At 38.1% G+C, this 18,695-nt stretch overlaps 2 protein-coding genes and 1 pseudogene across 3 annotated transcripts in view; all 3 read left to right on the top strand.

Moving 5' to 3' along the window:
- LOC311070897 (hereditary hemochromatosis protein homolog) overlaps nucleotides 1-12,515 on the top strand; it is a 24,290-nt gene extending 11,775 nt beyond the window's left edge. Inside the window, exon 9 of the mRNA XM_084095007.1 lies at nucleotides 12,236-12,515. The gene's annotated coding sequence lies outside the window, so the exon portion shown is untranslated. The remainder of the gene's footprint in view (nucleotides 1-12,235) is intronic.
- On the top strand, nucleotides 256-18,695 carry LOC311071012 (class I histocompatibility antigen, F10 alpha chain-like; annotated as a pseudogene). The gene is made up of 6 exons (XR_014609531.1): nucleotides 256-325; nucleotides 1,139-1,365; nucleotides 1,513-1,787; nucleotides 1,900-2,178; nucleotides 18,262-18,378; nucleotides 18,610-18,695. The product of XR_014609531.1 is annotated as a class I histocompatibility antigen, F10 alpha chain-like (transcript).
- On the top strand, nucleotides 4,351-12,302 carry LOC311070899 (hereditary hemochromatosis protein-like). The gene is made up of 7 exons (XM_084095012.1): nucleotides 4,351-4,494; nucleotides 7,856-8,113; nucleotides 10,272-10,550; nucleotides 10,672-10,950; nucleotides 11,037-11,153; nucleotides 11,612-11,644; nucleotides 11,824-12,302. The coding sequence occupies exons 1-7, from the start codon at nucleotides 4,440-4,442 to the stop codon at nucleotides 11,895-11,897; spliced, it is 1,095 nt and encodes a 364-aa protein (XP_083951138.1). The 5' UTR covers nucleotides 4,351-4,439; the 3' UTR covers nucleotides 11,898-12,302.

Raw genomic sequence — 18,695 nt, 5'->3', positions numbered from 1 at the left:
GTTTCTGATGTCTTACTGCCATTAAGGTCACTGACTAAAGACTTCCACCTTTATTGTGTAGCCTACAATAAAATTCATATAATGAGCTGTAATTTCTCTTGAAGAAGATTAAACATTAAATTGCATCATAAAAATGTCTTGCCCCGCAAAACAACATGAGCAGAGAAACATCTTCAAACAATGAACACAATTTTGTCAGTAACCCAAATCCCAAATACTAAATTGTTGCTGCAAGACATTATAGTTATGGTCTAGATGTCTCTGGTAGAGACCACTGTTAGTCATGGAAGGTTTCAGACAAATGAGAAAGGGAAAGACAAAACCTGTTTGTGGTGCAAAGATTGCCTTACAGACAATTTTTTTTTTATTGCTAGCTAAATATTAAAAGCTTTAAAGTTGAGTCAAAACACTCACTAACCAAGGGTGGAACAAGTTTATTTTCAAAGTTGTGAGTGTGTCAGAAATATGGACAAAAGTTTTCTTCTTTTTCTGATTTTGAAAGGCAAAAGGCAAGATTTCAAAAGAATTCAATAACATTTTGCTAGCTCTTAGAATCTTCTTTGGACACGTCTCCTCAATCAAACCTCACTGCTTGCTTCTACAAGTTTTAAGTGTACTTGCATGCTGAGTTGTTCATCAATTATCATTGTAAGCCTGAAAAGCACATAAAATGGAATTGTAAATAAAAAACAAACTGATTACTCTAGACTTTTAAACTTTGGTGTTATTTTAAGATGGAGTTAAGAGTTTTTGGCTTGTTTAATGAATGTGCTATTTGTTTCTTCAAATTTGAAATAAAAACACATGTTATGAAACACCAGTGCACCTTTAAATTGTTCTTTTAACACCTTTTTGACTCTCTCTTGACTCTACTCTGCGTATTTAGCATCAAACTTTCCTGGTTGCACAAAAACAGCTGATTCTATAAAGATGTTTCTGTAAATATTTAAACTGCTTTGGCTTGCTGTCCACAATGAGTCTTGAGCGAGAGAATTGAGAGAATTGTCACTGACTGGTTTTAATTTATTCAATGCAACACTTAGAATTTAAATTTAAATACATCAAACATTTGCTAACAATTCTAAAAACATATCAATTGTTTTAGTTGCTGCTTACAATTTCCTGTTATTTTCCACAGGCTCTCACTCTTTGTGGATGCTTGCAACGTACATTAAAGGACAAACGTCATTTCCTGAATTTAGCTATGTAGCGATGTTGGATGATATCAGAATTATGTACTATAACGGAGAGACGAAGACTCTCATTCCGAGAGGAAATACAACAACTGAAGACGATGTGACTACATACAGTCCTCTTTCATGGAAAAATGTGCAATAGCAACCAATAATGTTAACAAAACTGATGGTATGTATTATAGAAGAGTAGGTTTTAATAGAAATATTCTATACTTTAAATTATTATTATTATGTTGTTGTTTGGTTGAGCATGTACTGGATTTTTTTTTTTTTTTTTAAATAAACTCTACCTTAAAGCTTTATGTCTTCATTAAAGGTGTTCTTGCCCTTCAGAGGCTGGTTGTGTGTGAACTGAGAGATGATGGTGAACCGGGACAAATGATCACACGAGATGCTGTCAGTGGCTCCACCACAGATGAGTTGCGATATGTTGATAAGAACTTCACATACCAGGGTCATTTAAACGTCTCGACCCAAGTGCTCAATATTCATCTTGAAGCATGAGGCGTCATGAAAGTTTTTACCAGCCATTCTGCATCAAAACACTCAAGGGTTACCTTGAAAAAAGGAGAAATCAAATCAATAGAAAAGGTATGATAACTGACTCGCAGCTAAGTTAAAAAAAAAGTTATGATTTACATTTAGCATTTTTCAGACCAGTATAAATTGAAATAATATCTTTCTGTTACCTTTTTTCCCACAGTGAAACCGCGAGTCAGACTGATCAAGAAAGCAAACTCAGATTCTGGAGGGTTTCGTGTGAGTTGTTTGGCAACAGGATTTTACCCTCGTCACATCAACCTGATCCTGTTCAGAGATGGACAGCCTGTATCTGATCATGAGATCACTGGAGGAGATCTGCTGCCCAATGGTGACGGGACGTACCAGATGAGGAAGAGTCTGGAGATCAGTGCAGACAAACACAAATACAGCTGCTCTGCCACACACCTCAGTCTGGACAACAAACTGCACGTCACTTTAGGTAATGAGCTCTTACAGAAAACACAGTCTAACAATCAAAACAAAACAATTGAAGTCAAACTCTCAGTCTGTGGTTCATGTTTCAGAGTATGATCACGGAGAACCATTTATATCAGTGTTTCCTTCAGTTCTGATGGTTTTGGCTCTGATGATGGTGTTTGGAGTGGCAGCTGCTGTAATTGCATGGAAAAGACGACGTGCAGCTACGACAAGATCTGAAAAAGAGGTCTAAAGAGCCTAGAGTAGAAACTTAAAGGAATAGTTCACCAAATATATGGATTAGAACAACTTTCGTGTGTGTGTGTATGTGGTGGTTACCAACTCCTTTAAGAAAAATCCAAAATTGTATATATTACAATTATCTTTTCTAAACAGCAAATCAAAGACAATAATTCCTTTCGTCTTCCTTTTGGTGTTTAGATTAAGTTAAAAGTGGCTATTCTACTGCTTCTAGTAAGTACTTCTTGTTATTAAGTTATTTTTTAATTTACAGAACTGGATAAAGAAAACCCTTGCATATACTGAACACTCATTAAACAATACTTTTTATTTTCAGCATCCGCAGAAAGTGTGGACACAGCAATGAAATTGACATGAATGCTATGACACAAAGTGGTATATTCCAAAAAAAGCATATTTCACTGTTACTTCCATTATAATTCACTAGTTCACTATGATTTACTGTCAGCCGCTGTTGCACAAGTGACGTATTGTCATGCTGTCATACCTTTCTATTCCTAGACCTAAAAGTGGAAAAAAAACTATTTAGACAAATGAATAACTACTTTGATCCATTTACACTATGCCAATGTGTTCATTCATTTGGTGGTGTAGGTATGCTGTCATGTTTGTGTGTATATATTATTCTTTCATGTTATTCATTTTTTATTGTAATAAAAAAAAAAATCATTTTCTCAAGAACGTTCATTTTCATATTATTAGTGCAAAAGGTAAAAACATAAAAAGGAGCAATACAAATATTCTTGGCTAATGATCATGGAAAGCAGTATTGTAATCTTTATTTTAAAAAAAATGTTGTTTCATATTATTTTATTCAAAATTTGAAACATATTAGATATTCAAGAGGGAACCTTTTTTGAATTGGCTTTCTACACATTAATATTACTGTACAAACCAAAGGAGTCACTGTACAGATGCTGAAGAAAGTGCTTGGTAATTTTCTGCTTTTGCTCTGGTTATTTCACTGTTGCCTGGATAATGTCATCTATAGCCTATGCAACGACCTCTAGTGGTCGATTTTTGGTGAGCTTTACAATGACAAAAGTCAGCCTCAGTAACAAACACAAATACAGCTGCTCTGCCACACACCTCAGTCTGGACAACAAACTGATCATTGATTTGGTTAATGAGGTGTGAAAATGTAAAAAATACTACAGAATGTCTTTCTAATCTGACATTTTTAAAGAAAACAGTAGAACTATTTAGAGCAGAGAGTAGTTCATCAATGTGTGGCAATGGAAAAGAGTCCACAAGCACTGTTTTATTTGGGTCTAAGGCCAACACACATCTTCATTTTACCCGACTTTTTTGGTGTGTAACAATTAGTGACTGACACCCATGCAGAGGCATCGATGCGTTTTATCATCCCAGCTGCTTCCAAGCGATTTAATTCCTCTGACACAGCATTAACAGACAGTGCCAGACCAAACTAAACATTCATTAACGCACACATCAGTTATGGTAAAAGGAAACTCAAGCATATTTGAAGTGGTGAAGTTAGGAAGCGAGGAAATGAAGGTGGATGTACAAGAAATGAGAAGCACCCAATTCGCTTCGACCCTTCGAAGTTGCCCTAAAAGAGGCACAAAAATGATGTCTGTTCGCTTTCAGTTTCAGAATTCTTTGTTTCTAAAATGACTGACGTCCTTTACACGCACAGCAAAGAATTAGTGCAGTCATACTGCGTAGTTCAACACTGTAAAGTTTAACATTCGAGATTCCCTTCGTTCCAAATCAGAATGCAGGCTCAATATTGTGATGGTTAAAAGTAAACTGTATGTCTAGCTAAAACATTAAAACATAATACAAAAAAATCGCATTAAATATTTGAAATATGAAATGAAATGAAATATTTGGTTCCAATGGGTGGAGCTACCATGAATATTCACGAGACCATTGCGTGGGCGGGGCGACCAATAAAGCGAATGGAACAGAAATTATTAGGGTGAGCGCCTCTCAGATCGCATTTTGTCAGATCGTCTTTACTGTAGCAGTAGCATACCAGTGGCATACGCCAGCAAAATGGGCAAAGTTCTTCTGCTCGTTCTGCTTTTACTTCCAGTTGCTGCTCCTAAAGGTAAGATTTACAAAGACTTGTTTTTTTTGTGTTTTTTTTACAATGTGCTTGCAATTAGAATTTGCACATCAGTTTGTTCAATCAGTTGCACCCCTGCTTCTTCACTTACTCAGTATTAAACTGGACAAAGCATTAGCAATGACAGTAGCAAAAAGAAACAAATAACATGGAAGATCACAGATTAACTAGTGTAAGTGGAAGGAACCGTTAACAGCTAACTTATTAGCTAAACAGAACAATGTGCTTCCTGTATACAGGAATAGCTAAAACACAAGCCTGAAAAGAACAAATGAAAACAAAACAAGATTAGGCAGTGGGCAGAGTCTGTCTATCTCGTAACGTTAGTTGATAGTTACCCAGCAGCTGTCTGTTTCCAACGGCAATTATTGCACATTAAAGTATAAAAATAGATTTAATTTAATTTGCAACAATTGTCGTTGGAAACAACCGGTAAGTTAATCTGTTTGTGAATTATTCATACAGCCAAATTAAAAACATTATCCAGACTCGACAGCTGCTGGGTAACGTTAACTATCAAATCAAAATGGCCCACCGTCTAGATGATTTGTCTGTGAGTTTGCTTAAAGATTTATATATATATATATGGTCCGTGTACTTTTTGTTCATTTCATTTCCTGTTTGGAATGGAATAATGAGAAATGAAAACCAGCTCGTTTATTCGTTTTTTAGTTTAGTTTAAAAAACGAAAAATGAGATTTTGGCTCGATTTTTCATTTTTCGTTTGTGGTTTACAAATCGGTTTATGGGTTCAATATTTCATTTGCACATGTGGGCGGTGCTGAAACGCCCCTTTCATCTGATTGGTCGAAACGCTCCGCCTTCAGTAAACTACGAGCTTTTCTTTCTGTCAGGCAGAATAACAGTATGAGTGCGGCACTGACAAATGCACTTTAATAAAATAATGTCTGAAACCACCACTCACTGTTAACTACGCACAATATTTGAAGCAGAAGTATGTTGCTGGTCACGTAATTCGTGCTGCTGCAAGCAACCCCAATAATGTGAGCCACAGTATAGCCTATGCCAGATTATTTTAGCATGATGTATTTCCCGTTGATAAATACAGTGCAAATAGTTCAGATATCTCTTTGGATAAAAGGGAAGTGGAAATAAAAATCAATAATAGGCTGAACTGTACCATGATAATATGTCCGTAACATGTAGCCTACCACTCTTGTCTTTTATAGCCTAGGCTATAAATAATTTTGAAAATTGAATAGAAATAAAATGTATATTTATGAATGTAAGCATGTGTAGCCTACTCAGTTCACATGAAAAGAAAGAGACAGAAAAGAGAGAAGCTAGAATCAGTGAACGTACATTAATACTGACAAAATTACCAGGTTTGGGATTAATTAAAATCATGTAAATTGAAGAGCACGGCATAGGCTACCTTTAAAATGTTATTAGTTTTATTATAAAACTAATACAATTTTATTACATACTGAGTTTTCTTTATTATGTTGGCTTAAGAAAGCCAGCATATTTGAACATTATTATTATTATTTATTATTATTATGAGAAATTGACTCCACCTAGAACTTTAATGCTTCACCAAATTCAGCTCAGACCTTCAGACTGGTCTGACTCGCTTATATCTTTTCTAACTGGTCAGACTTACTTTCCCAAAAAATCCCTTGCGTTATCTGAGCAGTGAAGGCCGTAATACTTAACGACAGGATAATAAGTGTTTTCTACTCTCTTTCCCTGTTTGCATCAGTTTAAATGACAAATAAATGCATGAATTTCATTCATAAATAGGCCATATCTGTGTATCCGCTCTCTAGTTTATTTTAAGATATTGTTATTCACACTGGTTTTTGCATTTAATGTTTGTCCATCTGGAACTTTTATTTGCCATGAGCTCTATATTTTAAGATGTAGCCTACTAAAAAAAAAAAATACATTTTTTTATTATTATTGTTGCATTGTTGTGTGTAATACTTACAGTAGGCTACCTTATGCCTCTGAATCTATGTCTGCCTTTCTACCCTCATATCAATATCAAATTTATTTCTAGAACACAGTTCCAGAGGGATTTAATGTTTTTTGGCTTTTAGTATGAATATGTTTGCCTTACTGTTATCTATAAGCTAGTGTGCACCAAAACAAGGGCAAAATTCCCATTTAGAAGACCAAACCCAACGTTGAAAATGAAAATCAGTTTCAAGTACAGTAAAATCAAGTAAAGTACAGATACTCAGAAAGTGTACTTAAGTAGGCCTACAGTACTCAAGTAAATGTACTTTGTTACTGTCCACCTCTGGATGTTTTACACAATAAGGATATATTCCCATTGGGTTGTTGGGTTTTCATGTTTAATGGGAACTTTAGACATAATGATTTCTATACTGTACAAACTGTGTTATCCCCTAACTCTAATGTAACAGTTATGGGTATGTCATCTACGGACATCTAATATTATGGACATATTATCATGGTAAAGTTCAGCCTATTATTGATTTTTATTTCCACTTCCCTTTTATCCAAAGAGATATCTGAACTATTTGCACTGTATTTATCAACGGGAAATACATCATGCTAAAATAATCTGTCATAGGCTATACTGTGGCTCACATTATTGGGGTTGCTTGCAGCAGCACGAATTACGTGACCAGCAACATACTTCTGCTTCAAATATTGTGCGTAGTTAACAGTGAGTGGTGGTTTCAGACATTATTTTATTAAAGTGCATTTGTCAGTGCCGCACTCATACTGACTCTTATTCTGCCTGACAGAAAGAAAAGCTCGTAGCCTACTGAAGGCGGAGCGTTTTGACCAATCAGATGAAAGGGGCGTTTCAGCACCGCCCACATGTGCAAATGAAATATTGAACCCATAAACCGATTTGTAAACCACAAACGAAAAATGAAAAATCAAGCCAAAATCTCATTTTTCGTTTTTTAAACTGAACTAAAAAACGAATAAACGAGCTGGTTTTCATTTCTCGTTATTCCATTCCAAACAGGAAATTAAATGAACAAAAAGTACACGGACCATATATATATATATATATATATATATATATATATATATATATATATATATATATATATATATATATATATTAGCAGTCATGAATGTATTGTTTCTACAGATTTGCCAGGTAAAGACTTTGAATAGCCTAAACAAAGAAATAGATTTTATGAAACACAAGTGCTCCTGGTTGTTTTTCACATAGCTGACTCTTTTGAGTTAATCTGCATATATTTGATTACAATGTTCTGGTTGCAGCAACTGCTGATCCCAAAAAAGAACTTAAATAGAACACATGTCAGTTGTTTAACATCCTACCACAATTTTGTAGATTGTGATGTTTACAATTTCCTGTTTTCCACAGGCTCTCACTCTTTGTGGATGCTTGCAACGTACATTAAAGGACAAACGCCATTTCCTGAATATAGCTATGTAGGGAAGTTGGATGATATCACAGTTCTGTACTATAACGGTGAGACGAGGACTTTCATTCCAAGAGGAAATACAACAACTGAAGACGACATGTTTGATTCAAAAATTATCCTCATATTAAGTGATGACATACATGGACAGTTTATGGACAGATGGGGAATAGCAAAGAAAAACTTAAATGAAACTGATCGTAAGTATTTCGGTTATGTAGCTATTTGAACTTGATCATGTAAGGGTGGATTCCTGCAGTGGTTCAAGCTGCAAGACCGCCGAATGACTAAAGAAACGTTATTAGCAAGATGGTAGAAAATTACACATTTCTTGTCTGTTCCACCCACTGCCACTTATACCAACGACGGAAATAAGCGCAGTTACAATAGCTTAAAATGTGGGAGAGCGTTGCTATAGAGAGTGACAATATTGTATTGTAATAGGTAGCACTTCAAAGTCAATACCAAATCAAAACTAGACAGCACATTAGTTTAATATCAAAATATGGTTATGGTTACACTTAAAATAGTTACAAAATAGATGTATGAGATGATGATAACTTATATTATTAATTGTACCCAGCATATATGAAAAATGTTACCTGAGAGAGAGAGAGAGAGAGAGAGAGAGAGTGTGTAAGAGGAAGGAGGAGGTAAAGAGAGAGAGCCCCAAGAAAGAGACCCAGAGAAGAACAGAGCCAGAGAATAAAAGAGACAGAGCAACAGTTTCAATCTTCCTTTATCCTTTCCTTGACCATGTGACTAAAACCCCAAATGTGAGACATTCAAACTGACCAATCAGATAATTATACTTCCCCCACTGTACTAAAGGTGTGACAATTCAGACCCCCAAAGTACAAACATGTTGGCCTACAGGCCTAGATCACTATCAGAAATCCCTGTGCCTTTAGGACATCCAAATGATCCTTGTGGTAGAAAGAGGGGGTGGAAACAGTAAAGCAAATATCTTTGTTCATTTAAAATATCTTGGATTATTTTCAATCCTACAATTCGGCCCCTGGCACCATTGGCCACACACACATGGAGTCCAAAGGTGACACAATCCATAAAGACATGCTTTCTGTTGTGTGTAGTTGCATCTTCAGACTTTTCGTCCAGGCCTGTGATCTTAAAAGAGCATATAGCACAACAAACAGCAAAAGCAGACACATGGCATTTTTCATTGGTCAGATTAAAATTAGTCTCTGGCAAAAAGATTTTCTTCGGAACACAAATTAAGATATTTTTGATGAAATCTGAGAGCTGGATCACTCCTCCACAGGCTTCTATGTAATCGATATCTGCTATCCCAGAAAAGTTAGTAAAGACATCGTTAAAATAGTTCAAGTGACTACACTGGCTCAACCTTAAGTTTATCAAGTGGCAAGAATACCGACTTTATTCCACTATTCATTTTTTTCTGTGTGGGCCTCTGAGTGAGTTCACGTAGTGTAACAGCGCAGCGCTTCTGGGTTGTACGTCAGAACGTAGGCTCACGACGCTGGTCATGTGTGTGATGCGTATGATGCTGGCCAATAGTGAGCCTACGTTCTGACGTGATTACTGACAGAATTTTCATTTTTGGGTGAACTAACCCTTCAAAAGAGTGTAAACTGAATGAAATTACCACAAATCAAATAGCCGTGTTGCTGTATCGGTGCGTCTGCAGAATTCAGCCCTTGGCAAGAGTAGTTTCAACTAAAATACAACATCATACACATTTTCTAATATTTGATATGCCAATTTAAATTATTTAAACCTTGTACGATATGATAGGCTAGCATTTCGGCTGTGTATTTATAATTTGTTCAGATTTGCATTTGTATGCACAGTAAAACTTGTTTTAGCAGTTTTCATTAACTGAATATTTGTTCTCTAATCAGCTTTTTATAGAGTCCGATTCCTCTTATTTGTGGATGATCGTACTGCCATATCTGTAGCCTGAACAAAGTTTCTCTGGAAAATAAAGATATTTAAATAAATACTATATAAAAAAATAATAGCCTAATTATTCAAGGAATATTTATCATACAAGGCATATTTGTTAAATGATAACTACTACAAAGGGAACTGATATACATTTAAAACGTCCGGTTAAAGCCGGGCCTATTGCCAATTTGATCTGAATACAGATACAAATAATTTTGAGATTGTTAAAGATGCAGCATGCAGATAAAAATATTGGCTTTGCTGCACACCCATAATAATAATAATAATAATAATAATAATAGTAATAATAACGATAATAATAACAATAAATAATTTTTTTTGTGATTGTGAAATGTCTAGGGAGATCTCTGCTTTGTGTTGGGATGATTTAAATAGACACTACATTAAAGCTTTATCTCTTCATTAAAGGTGTTCTTGCCCTTCAGAAGCTGGTTGTGTGTGAACTGAGAGATGATGGTGAACCGGGACAAATGATCACACGAGATGCTGTCAGTGGCTCCACCACAGATGAGTTGCGATATGTTGACAAGAACTTCACATACCAGGGTCATTTAGACGTCTCGACCCAATTACTGAATTTTCATCTTGAAATTGGCATGAGGCGTCATGAAAGTTTTTACCAACCATTGTGCATCAAAACACTCAAGGGTTACCTTGAAAAAAGGAGGACTCAAATCAATAGAAAAGGTACGATAACTTACTCCAAACCAACCAGTCAAGAAATGTGTTCTGATTTACATTTACATCTTTCTGAATTAAAATGAGAATTTTTCAGGCCAATATTGAAATGTTTTTTTTTTTTTTTTAGTGAAACCGCGAGTCAGACTGATTCAGAAAGCAAACACAGATTCTGGAGGGTTTCGTGTGAGTTGTTTGGCAACAGGATTTTACCCTCGTCACATCAACCTGACCCTGTTCAGAGATGGACAGCCTGTATCTGATCATGAGATCACTGGAGGAGATCTGCTGCCCAATGGTGACGGGACGTACCAGATGAGGAAGAGTCTGGAGATCAGTGCAGACAAACACAAATACAGCTGCTCTGCCACACACCTCAGTCTGGACAACAAACTGGATGTCACTTTAGGTAACTAATTGGTTTTGAGAAAATAATAAAATCTCCTAGTAGTGTTTGTCATTTGTTTGTGTCCTTTTTAATGTTTTTGTTTTTAGAATTTGATCCTGGTGAACCATTTAAATCAGTGATTCTCCCAGTGCTGATAGTTTTGGCTCTGCTGTTGGTGTTTGGGACCGGAGCCGTCATATATAAATACAAGAGGAGACGAGCAGGTAGGATCTACTCTGGAAGGAATGAAAAATACCTAGACTGCATCCGAAGTCGCACATTTCCTTACTATACAGTAGTGGTGAAAAACAGTATGTGACAAAAGCAGTATGTGCAAAATAAAAGAGTAGGCAAAAAGTACCCGGATGAGCTATTACTCCCGGCGAGATTCTGAAGTTCACATATAATGGACACTTTACTATCCCATGAGGCCACAGTAGAGGATTTGTGAATGGCGTGCAGTGTAACAACTCAACTGACGCTGACAGGTCACGTGATCCAGATTACATTCATACTACACTCATACTATATAGAACATACTTTACTTTTTTAATGGTTGCAAAGTAATAACTTGTTCAAAATAAGTATACATACTCAAGAGAGAATGCGATTTCAGACGCAGCCCTAGATATATCCTCAAAGAATTTTTATTAATGCTTTTTAACTTCCTTTCATATTCTAGCATCATCTAAAGGTGATTATTCCACTGCTTCGTGTGAGTAATTTGTTTTAAATATTATTTTTGTATTATTATCACATCAGAGTGCATTAAAGAGTAAAATTTATTGTTTACAATTACAGTTGATTACTGGATGCTATAAATATTATTAATATTTAGTATTAGTTTTCATTCGCACATTCTGTTGACTAATCAAAATTTTATTTTATTTTCAGCATCTGAAGGAAGCACTGACACAAAATCAACACATGAAGCAGAAGAGGAAGTTACACAGATGATCATTAAGTAAATTAACTAAGAACCTCTTCCAATTGTAAAATTAAAATGATTGGATTATTGTAAAAAGTAAAAATAGTAACAGTAATAACTCAGTACATATTCAATCTTGTGATGACAAACAAATCTTTTTTAACATTTTGTACAGATGCTCATAGCATTGCCTGCATCTCATTGCTTCTGTAAAGAAAATAATTGTAGACATTTATGCCATTCATTAAAATCCCAAAGGTATTTCACCATACACTGTAAAAAATATATAGTTATACATTCTACATGAAAATTCTATTTCAGTTTTCTACTAATGTTTAATTCAGTGTGTTACTTTGCAATATATACAAATGTATTCAGTAGAAAAATATGTTATCTGATAAATAATTACAAATAATTAATGCAACAAACAAATAAAGTCTTGTTTTTGGCATATCCTCCTCTGTGTTCTTCACTGATAAAACTGATGGCTGTACAGTATGTAGCATCATGTGTTGTTGTGCAGGGAAACTGTTAAAAGAAGAAAAAGGGAATTCAGCACACAATTAAATCACTGTGCAACAAACAAATAAAACTCTTAGTCATTATTAAATAAACATTCAGTGTCAGTGTAAAGAAAAGCCTCCTTACCATATAGGATTGTGCATCTCTGAAGTGTGAAGTAGAAGGAAAGTTGTTTTCCATGTGTTGTGTTGAATCACTGAAGGCTGTGAATGTTGGACAGTTATTGTCCGATATTGTGTTTGCACGTTGTTTCGCATGTTAGCCTTACATTCTGACTTTGTAATAAATCTAATGTTATGTGGTATTCATCTTTGTCTTAAGTGTTACAGTTTCTAATATAGAAAAGAAAAGATGATTTTTTAAAATTCACACGCTGAAAACATGGCACATATTTCTCTTAAGATTATTTACAATGTTTTACTGTGCGTTCACACCGGACGCGAATAGCGCGTCAAATTCGCGCCTGCCGCGTCTATTTATGCGCTTGACTACTTTGTGTGCATTCGCGCGTCAAGAGCGAAATTGACGCGCGTAAAATCAAAAGTTTGAAGCGAAATTTACGCGCGTCACGCGCGTCAGAGGCGAAAGTTTCGAAACCTGTTAGCGGCCATCTTTTTTTTGTTTATCGAGCATTAGCATTAATCGAGAGAATCACCGCTCGTATATGCTCTGGAGAGCAGAAACAGCTGCGTAGGGGACATCGTCGCTGTACTCGGGTCCACCAAACCCTCCGGAGGGTTTCAGGAGTTTCACAATTTGCTCCAGGAGGTAGGTTTGGTGGACCTAACGGTGAGGACGCTGACGAGGACAGCGTAGGCCGTATAAGCCTCGGCCTCGAGTGGTCGCTGCCTGACGAGCCCGCGCTGTACAGCCCGGCGCGAGGTTCACCCTCGCCCGCACCTTATCTGTGATTTATTTTTGTTTTGATAATAAATGGAGCCAGCCTTCAAAAGTGAAACCTGTCCTGTGATTTTTGTTTGTTTTTATACACTAAATTGTGTTTGTTGTCTTTACATTAGATTAATAATGTTTCATATAATCTAGAATAGATATGGAATAAATAGCATTCAATACAAAATGAGTATCTCTCATATATTGAGAGTTTTATGTTTTGATTTGCTTTATTGTGCATTTTAGTCATATTACAAAATAATTTATTGAGGCCAAACATAAAATAACATTATAAACTGTCACTTCACCACGTGACAGCAGCATGCAAGCAGGCTCCTGATTGGTTAACGCGGCGCGAATTGACGCAGAAGTTCAGATTTTTCAACTCGGGCGGCAGACGCGAATTCGCGTCAAACGCGTGAATGCACAAATAGCACTAATAAAATCATTCGCGCGTAACGCGCTTAACGCGCCAGACGCTCAATTCGCGTCATTCGCGCGAACTTGACGCGCGAATGAGGCGAATTCGCGTCTACCGCGCCGCGCTAAACGCCTCATTCGCGCCGCAGGAATTTTTTACGCGCGTAACGCGTCTTTGCATTGACTTAACATTGAAATCACTCGCGCCTGACGCGCTATTCGCGTCCGGTGTGAACGCACCATTACACTTTGCTATTAAAAATGACTGTATTTTCTCAGTTACCTTAATGCTTCCTCCACAATGATCCCAGTCTGTGCTGAGATCCGAGAAATAAATAAAATTGTGATTGCCACCATTTGTACATTACTGTGCTTTAAAAGTGAAACCGTGTGTAACCTTAACATGACTAACATAACTCTCATGTTAACTGAGGCGGTTACAGGAAATACAACTGGTTGGTTTCAGGAAATACAACTTTTTTTAACTTGTTACAAAACTTGTTACCTGACACATACTGAAAATATCTGTAGAGAAAGACAGTTTTCACTAGCTATGAGAACAACATGAAATTGTTAGTTCCCTTTCGTAAAGGGAACTCCCGCTGCATCGATACTCGATACTTTGTGGAATGCCTTCGGCATGAAGCGTCTGAAGTCAACTATGGAACTATTCCAATCTCGATTGGTGTAGCGTCATTACGTCACTCGTGACGTCGCATGTGACGGTGATCCGGAAGCTACAAAAGGGTCACAGGAACCAGGAAATGTTAGCTTCTGGTCTTCAGCAAGCGCTCTATGTCATCTTGTCTGTTCTATTTGGTGTTGTTTGTCACTTGGAAAGAGAAATATGGCGAATAAAGAGAAGCTATTCAGGCAGTGTGCGTCCCCTTGCCCACGTTATTTAAGCGAGGGTGACACACACTCGCTTTTTGTAGTTTGTCTGGGAGTGGAGCATGCACAGGCAGCGCCCGAGGCAGCGCCCTAAGAACGCTCCGCTCCCGCCGGGCCATGTTCAATGAGGCTGGTCAGGCTCACGATCCCCGTGGATCAGGTCCCGTGTCTGCCGAGGTAGCGCGGCGTCTGCATTCATGGGGATCGCAAAGGGATCTAGTGGATGATGTTGAGATGGCTTCGGCCTTTTCTCAACATTCTGAAGCTAGTTCCCGCAGTTACGCTCAGGGTGCGGAAGCCCGCGCTGCAGATTCTTCTGCCTCTGCAGTGGAACCGATGCTCGAATTATCTGGTTCCGAGGAGCTAGATAATTTGGGCATCGAGGCAGGGGAATGTGAAAATTCAACAACCCATTTCCCCTGCCTTTGAGGAGCTGCTAGAGGTTGTGACCAGAGCAGTGGCTAAATTAAAGATCGATTGGCCACCAGAAATGCAGGAAGCGACTAAAAAAAGTAAACTTGAGCGCTTCCTGCAGACTCGGTCGCAGCCTCTACGCCGGAGTCTGCCATTTTTTCCCGATCTCCACACCGAGGTGTCGAGATCGTGGAATAAGCCAGTTTCGCCTTCTGGCCTCTTCGGCGACGGTGTCAATAACGTCGTCGATAGGAAACGACAGTCAGCCACTTTTAAAGAGCTTATCCCCCGCCGTCGCTCCAGGTCTCGTGGGTCTGCTGCCAGGGGGCCGCCGCCAGCTCCTCACACCTGTTGAGGCAGAAGGAGAGTGTTGCCTCTCGTGCTCCCCCTCAAAAGGCCTGGAGCCAGAGGCAACACCCTCAGTCGAAGTCGTCCAAGCCGAAAACGGATCTGAGGGCCGTTATTCAGGCGAGGAAGGCTTCGGCTAAGAGGCGGTGACGTGAGACCCAGGCCTCTGAGGGCGTCCCCCTCCGCATGGGCTTTTTAAAACTTCGCTCCGCAGAGCCCTCAGGAAATCGATGTTGCTTCCCGCCGTCAAGTGCGCTTCGGGACGCATCGACTTCCAGCGAATGCATTACACACAGTGTTCCTATAAAATCTATGGCCTTGACACATTCGCTACCTCTCACGAGGCCCGTAGAATTTTTTTTAAATTTGCTTAGTTCCTGCCAGAAAATTGTTTCAGGTCACCGAAGATATAAATAAAACACCTGAGGTCAGTCCTGAGAGACTGATTCCCCTAGTAGATTATTTAGACACCTGGAAAGGTCTTCAAAATATATCTCAGTGGGTCCTTAATACAGCTGAGAAAGGATATAGAATCCAGTTCCAGTATAGACCACCTAGATTTAGTGGTGTTACTCATACGCTGGTATCTCCTGACCAGGCTCAGGTGATGGAAGATGAAGTCCAGACTCTCGCACCCATCATGTCCTGTGGATGAGATATATGAGTATATAAGAGCTGCTTCCTGCTCGACTTACTCCCTGGAAGAGTGGTGGTGCTGCCCCCTTTTAATTGCTAGCGTGGGAGTCACTCAACATTATTCTTGCCCGGTACTGAGGTGCCTGTAGGCAATATAATGATTCTTCAGGATTCCATCCTCCATCGCATGTGTCGGATGGTCAGGATCATAGCCTTGGAGGTTCCTATGTTAGGCCTCAGGCTAAGAGGAGTCAATCCATCTAGTTATGTATCAAGGGTAGGAACTATCTCCCTTTATTAATAAGACAGTTGGTTATCTAAAGACCATTCATATCTGAAGTACAAGGTGCGCTTTTGCCTTCACCTCTTATCTAATTCTTTCTACTGTCTGGGGTTCCCATCCATGAGGTCAGTCAAGTCTCCGGCTCCAGACCTCCCCTTCTTACACCAAATCTTAAGACAAGCAAGTTTGGATCTGCCCTCTATTTATTCTACCGTCCGTGAGTGTGCCAGATGCTTTACACCAGGGCATTTTTCTCTCAGTGTGGCGGTGTGGGTATTCGTTCCCCAAAGTATCGAGTATCGATGCAGCAGGAGTTCCCTTTACGAAAGGGAACGTCTCGGGTTACTGTTGTACTGACCTACTCAGGGAACGAGGGTTACAACAGTAACCCGAGACGTTTTCCTCTGTGTGCTGTCATTTCCAACAGCTGGTCCTACAGGATGACTTGCTTTAAAAGCAGGTGCATTCAGGTGTTGTGTAATTTAATTTTTGTACATGGTTCATTGAAACATTTACAAATTGTTATTGCTTTAGTTTTGTGTAGGATCTCAACAAACTGACTATTTCTCAGATTCTTTTGTTCAGTAATTTGATTGCAGGTAAAGATGGCTTTTCATGTTCCCTTTTCTCACAGGTTCTCACTCCTTGCGGTTCCTCGTAACTTACATTGAAGGAGAGACAGCATTTCCTGCATTTAATGTTTTATATATGTTGGATGACATTACAGTTGGATACTTTGATTCAGAGACGAACCGCTATGTTCCAAGAGGAAATACAACAAATGAAGATGAGGAGGTTGATTTTATAAATTATAGTATAACTGAATTTATGCGTCCTTTTATTTCAGGAAGACTTACTGGAAAATGTCATAACAAAACAGAAGGTATGTTCATTTGAAGAAGAAGAAAAAAACAACTGACACAAAAAAGTCAGAGCTAAGCACTGATCTTGGGAGTCATGAAGTCATGAAATAAGATGCTGGAGTGTGTTTTGACATCTGATATCCTTCTCGATCTAAACAGGTCCTGTAGTTTTTCAGATGCTGAGTCTGTGTGAAGTGTTGGACAATGACAAACCCGGGCAAATGATCATTACGTTTGCTTTTAATGGCTCCACTACAGAAGAAATGCGTTTTTTTGATGACATGTTTACACATCAAAGCATAGATAAACCATCAACACTACTTCTGGAGATATACAAATGGCCCCATGTATATAGGTTACCCACGCTGCACAACGGATCTCAGGAGTTACCTTATAAAGAGAGCAACTCAAGGGAAGAGGAAAGGTACTTTTCCACTGTTTTCTCTCCTGCCGTTAAATGCACTGTCAGAGAAGCCATTACATTTTATCTAGTATGTGTGGTTTTTGAGTCACCTATAAGGAAAGGCACACACAAAAATACACCTTAAAAATCTGTCTCTCGTTTCTTTTTCTATGAGTGAACAGGTGCTTAACCTTAACATGAAGGTCAGGAGGTCAACTAAATATTACTTGTACGAATTGCGAAAAAAGAGAGAATAAAAGGGTAAAAAGAGTGGAAGCAGAAGATTGTTTTTTCTTGAGTGTCATAATTGTAGGTCTCCTGTAGAATACTAATATAAAATTTTATTACTTATGATATAAAAGAGTGTATTCTCATATTCATGATTCATGTTTTCCACAGTGAAACCGCGAGTCAGACTGATTCAGAAAGCAAACTCAGATTCTGGAGGGTTTCGTGTGAGTTGTTTGGCAACAGGATTTTACCCTCGTCACATCAACCTGACCCTGTTCAGAGATGGACAGCCTGTATCTGATCATGAGATCACTGGAGGAGATCTGCTGCCCAATGGTGACGGGACGTACCAGATGAGGAAGAGTCTGGAGATCAGTGCAGACAAACACAAATACAGCTGCTCTGCCACACACCTCAGTCTGGACAACAAACTCCACGTCACTTTAGGTAATGAGGTGTGAAAATGTAAATTATACTGACAGTTTTAACATGTTTGTTTCAGAATTTGATCCTGGTGAACCATTTAAATCAGTGATTCCCTCAGTGCTGAAAGTTTTGGCTCTGCTGTTAGTGTTTGGGACTGGAGCCGTCATATATAAATACAGGAGGAGACGAGCAGGTATCTACAAATTAAAATGAGTCTGCCAGATGTGATAGACATGATGCAAAAGATAAAACCAAAAGATTTCTTTTTTTATGATACCATTGTAATTTAAAAAAAATCTGTTTTTAATGTTCTAGCTTCATCTAAAAGTGATTATTCTGCTGCTTCGAGTATTTAGTTTTCAATATCTCATAAACTTTTCTGCTCACTTATTAAAATGAAAATGGAATTTTATTTTGTTTTCAGGATCTAAAGAGAGTGTAGAAAAACCACCAATGCATAAACCACAGCAGGAAGTCATGGAGATTAGTGAAACATCTTTAAACAAGTAA

This window comes from Abramis brama, assembly GCF_963993115.1.
Source record: "Abramis brama genome assembly, chromosome: 20".
NCBI classification, from domain to species: Eukaryota; Metazoa; Chordata; class Actinopteri; order Cypriniformes; family Leuciscidae; genus Abramis; species Abramis brama.
This window is presented reverse-complemented; position numbering and strand designations above follow the sequence as displayed.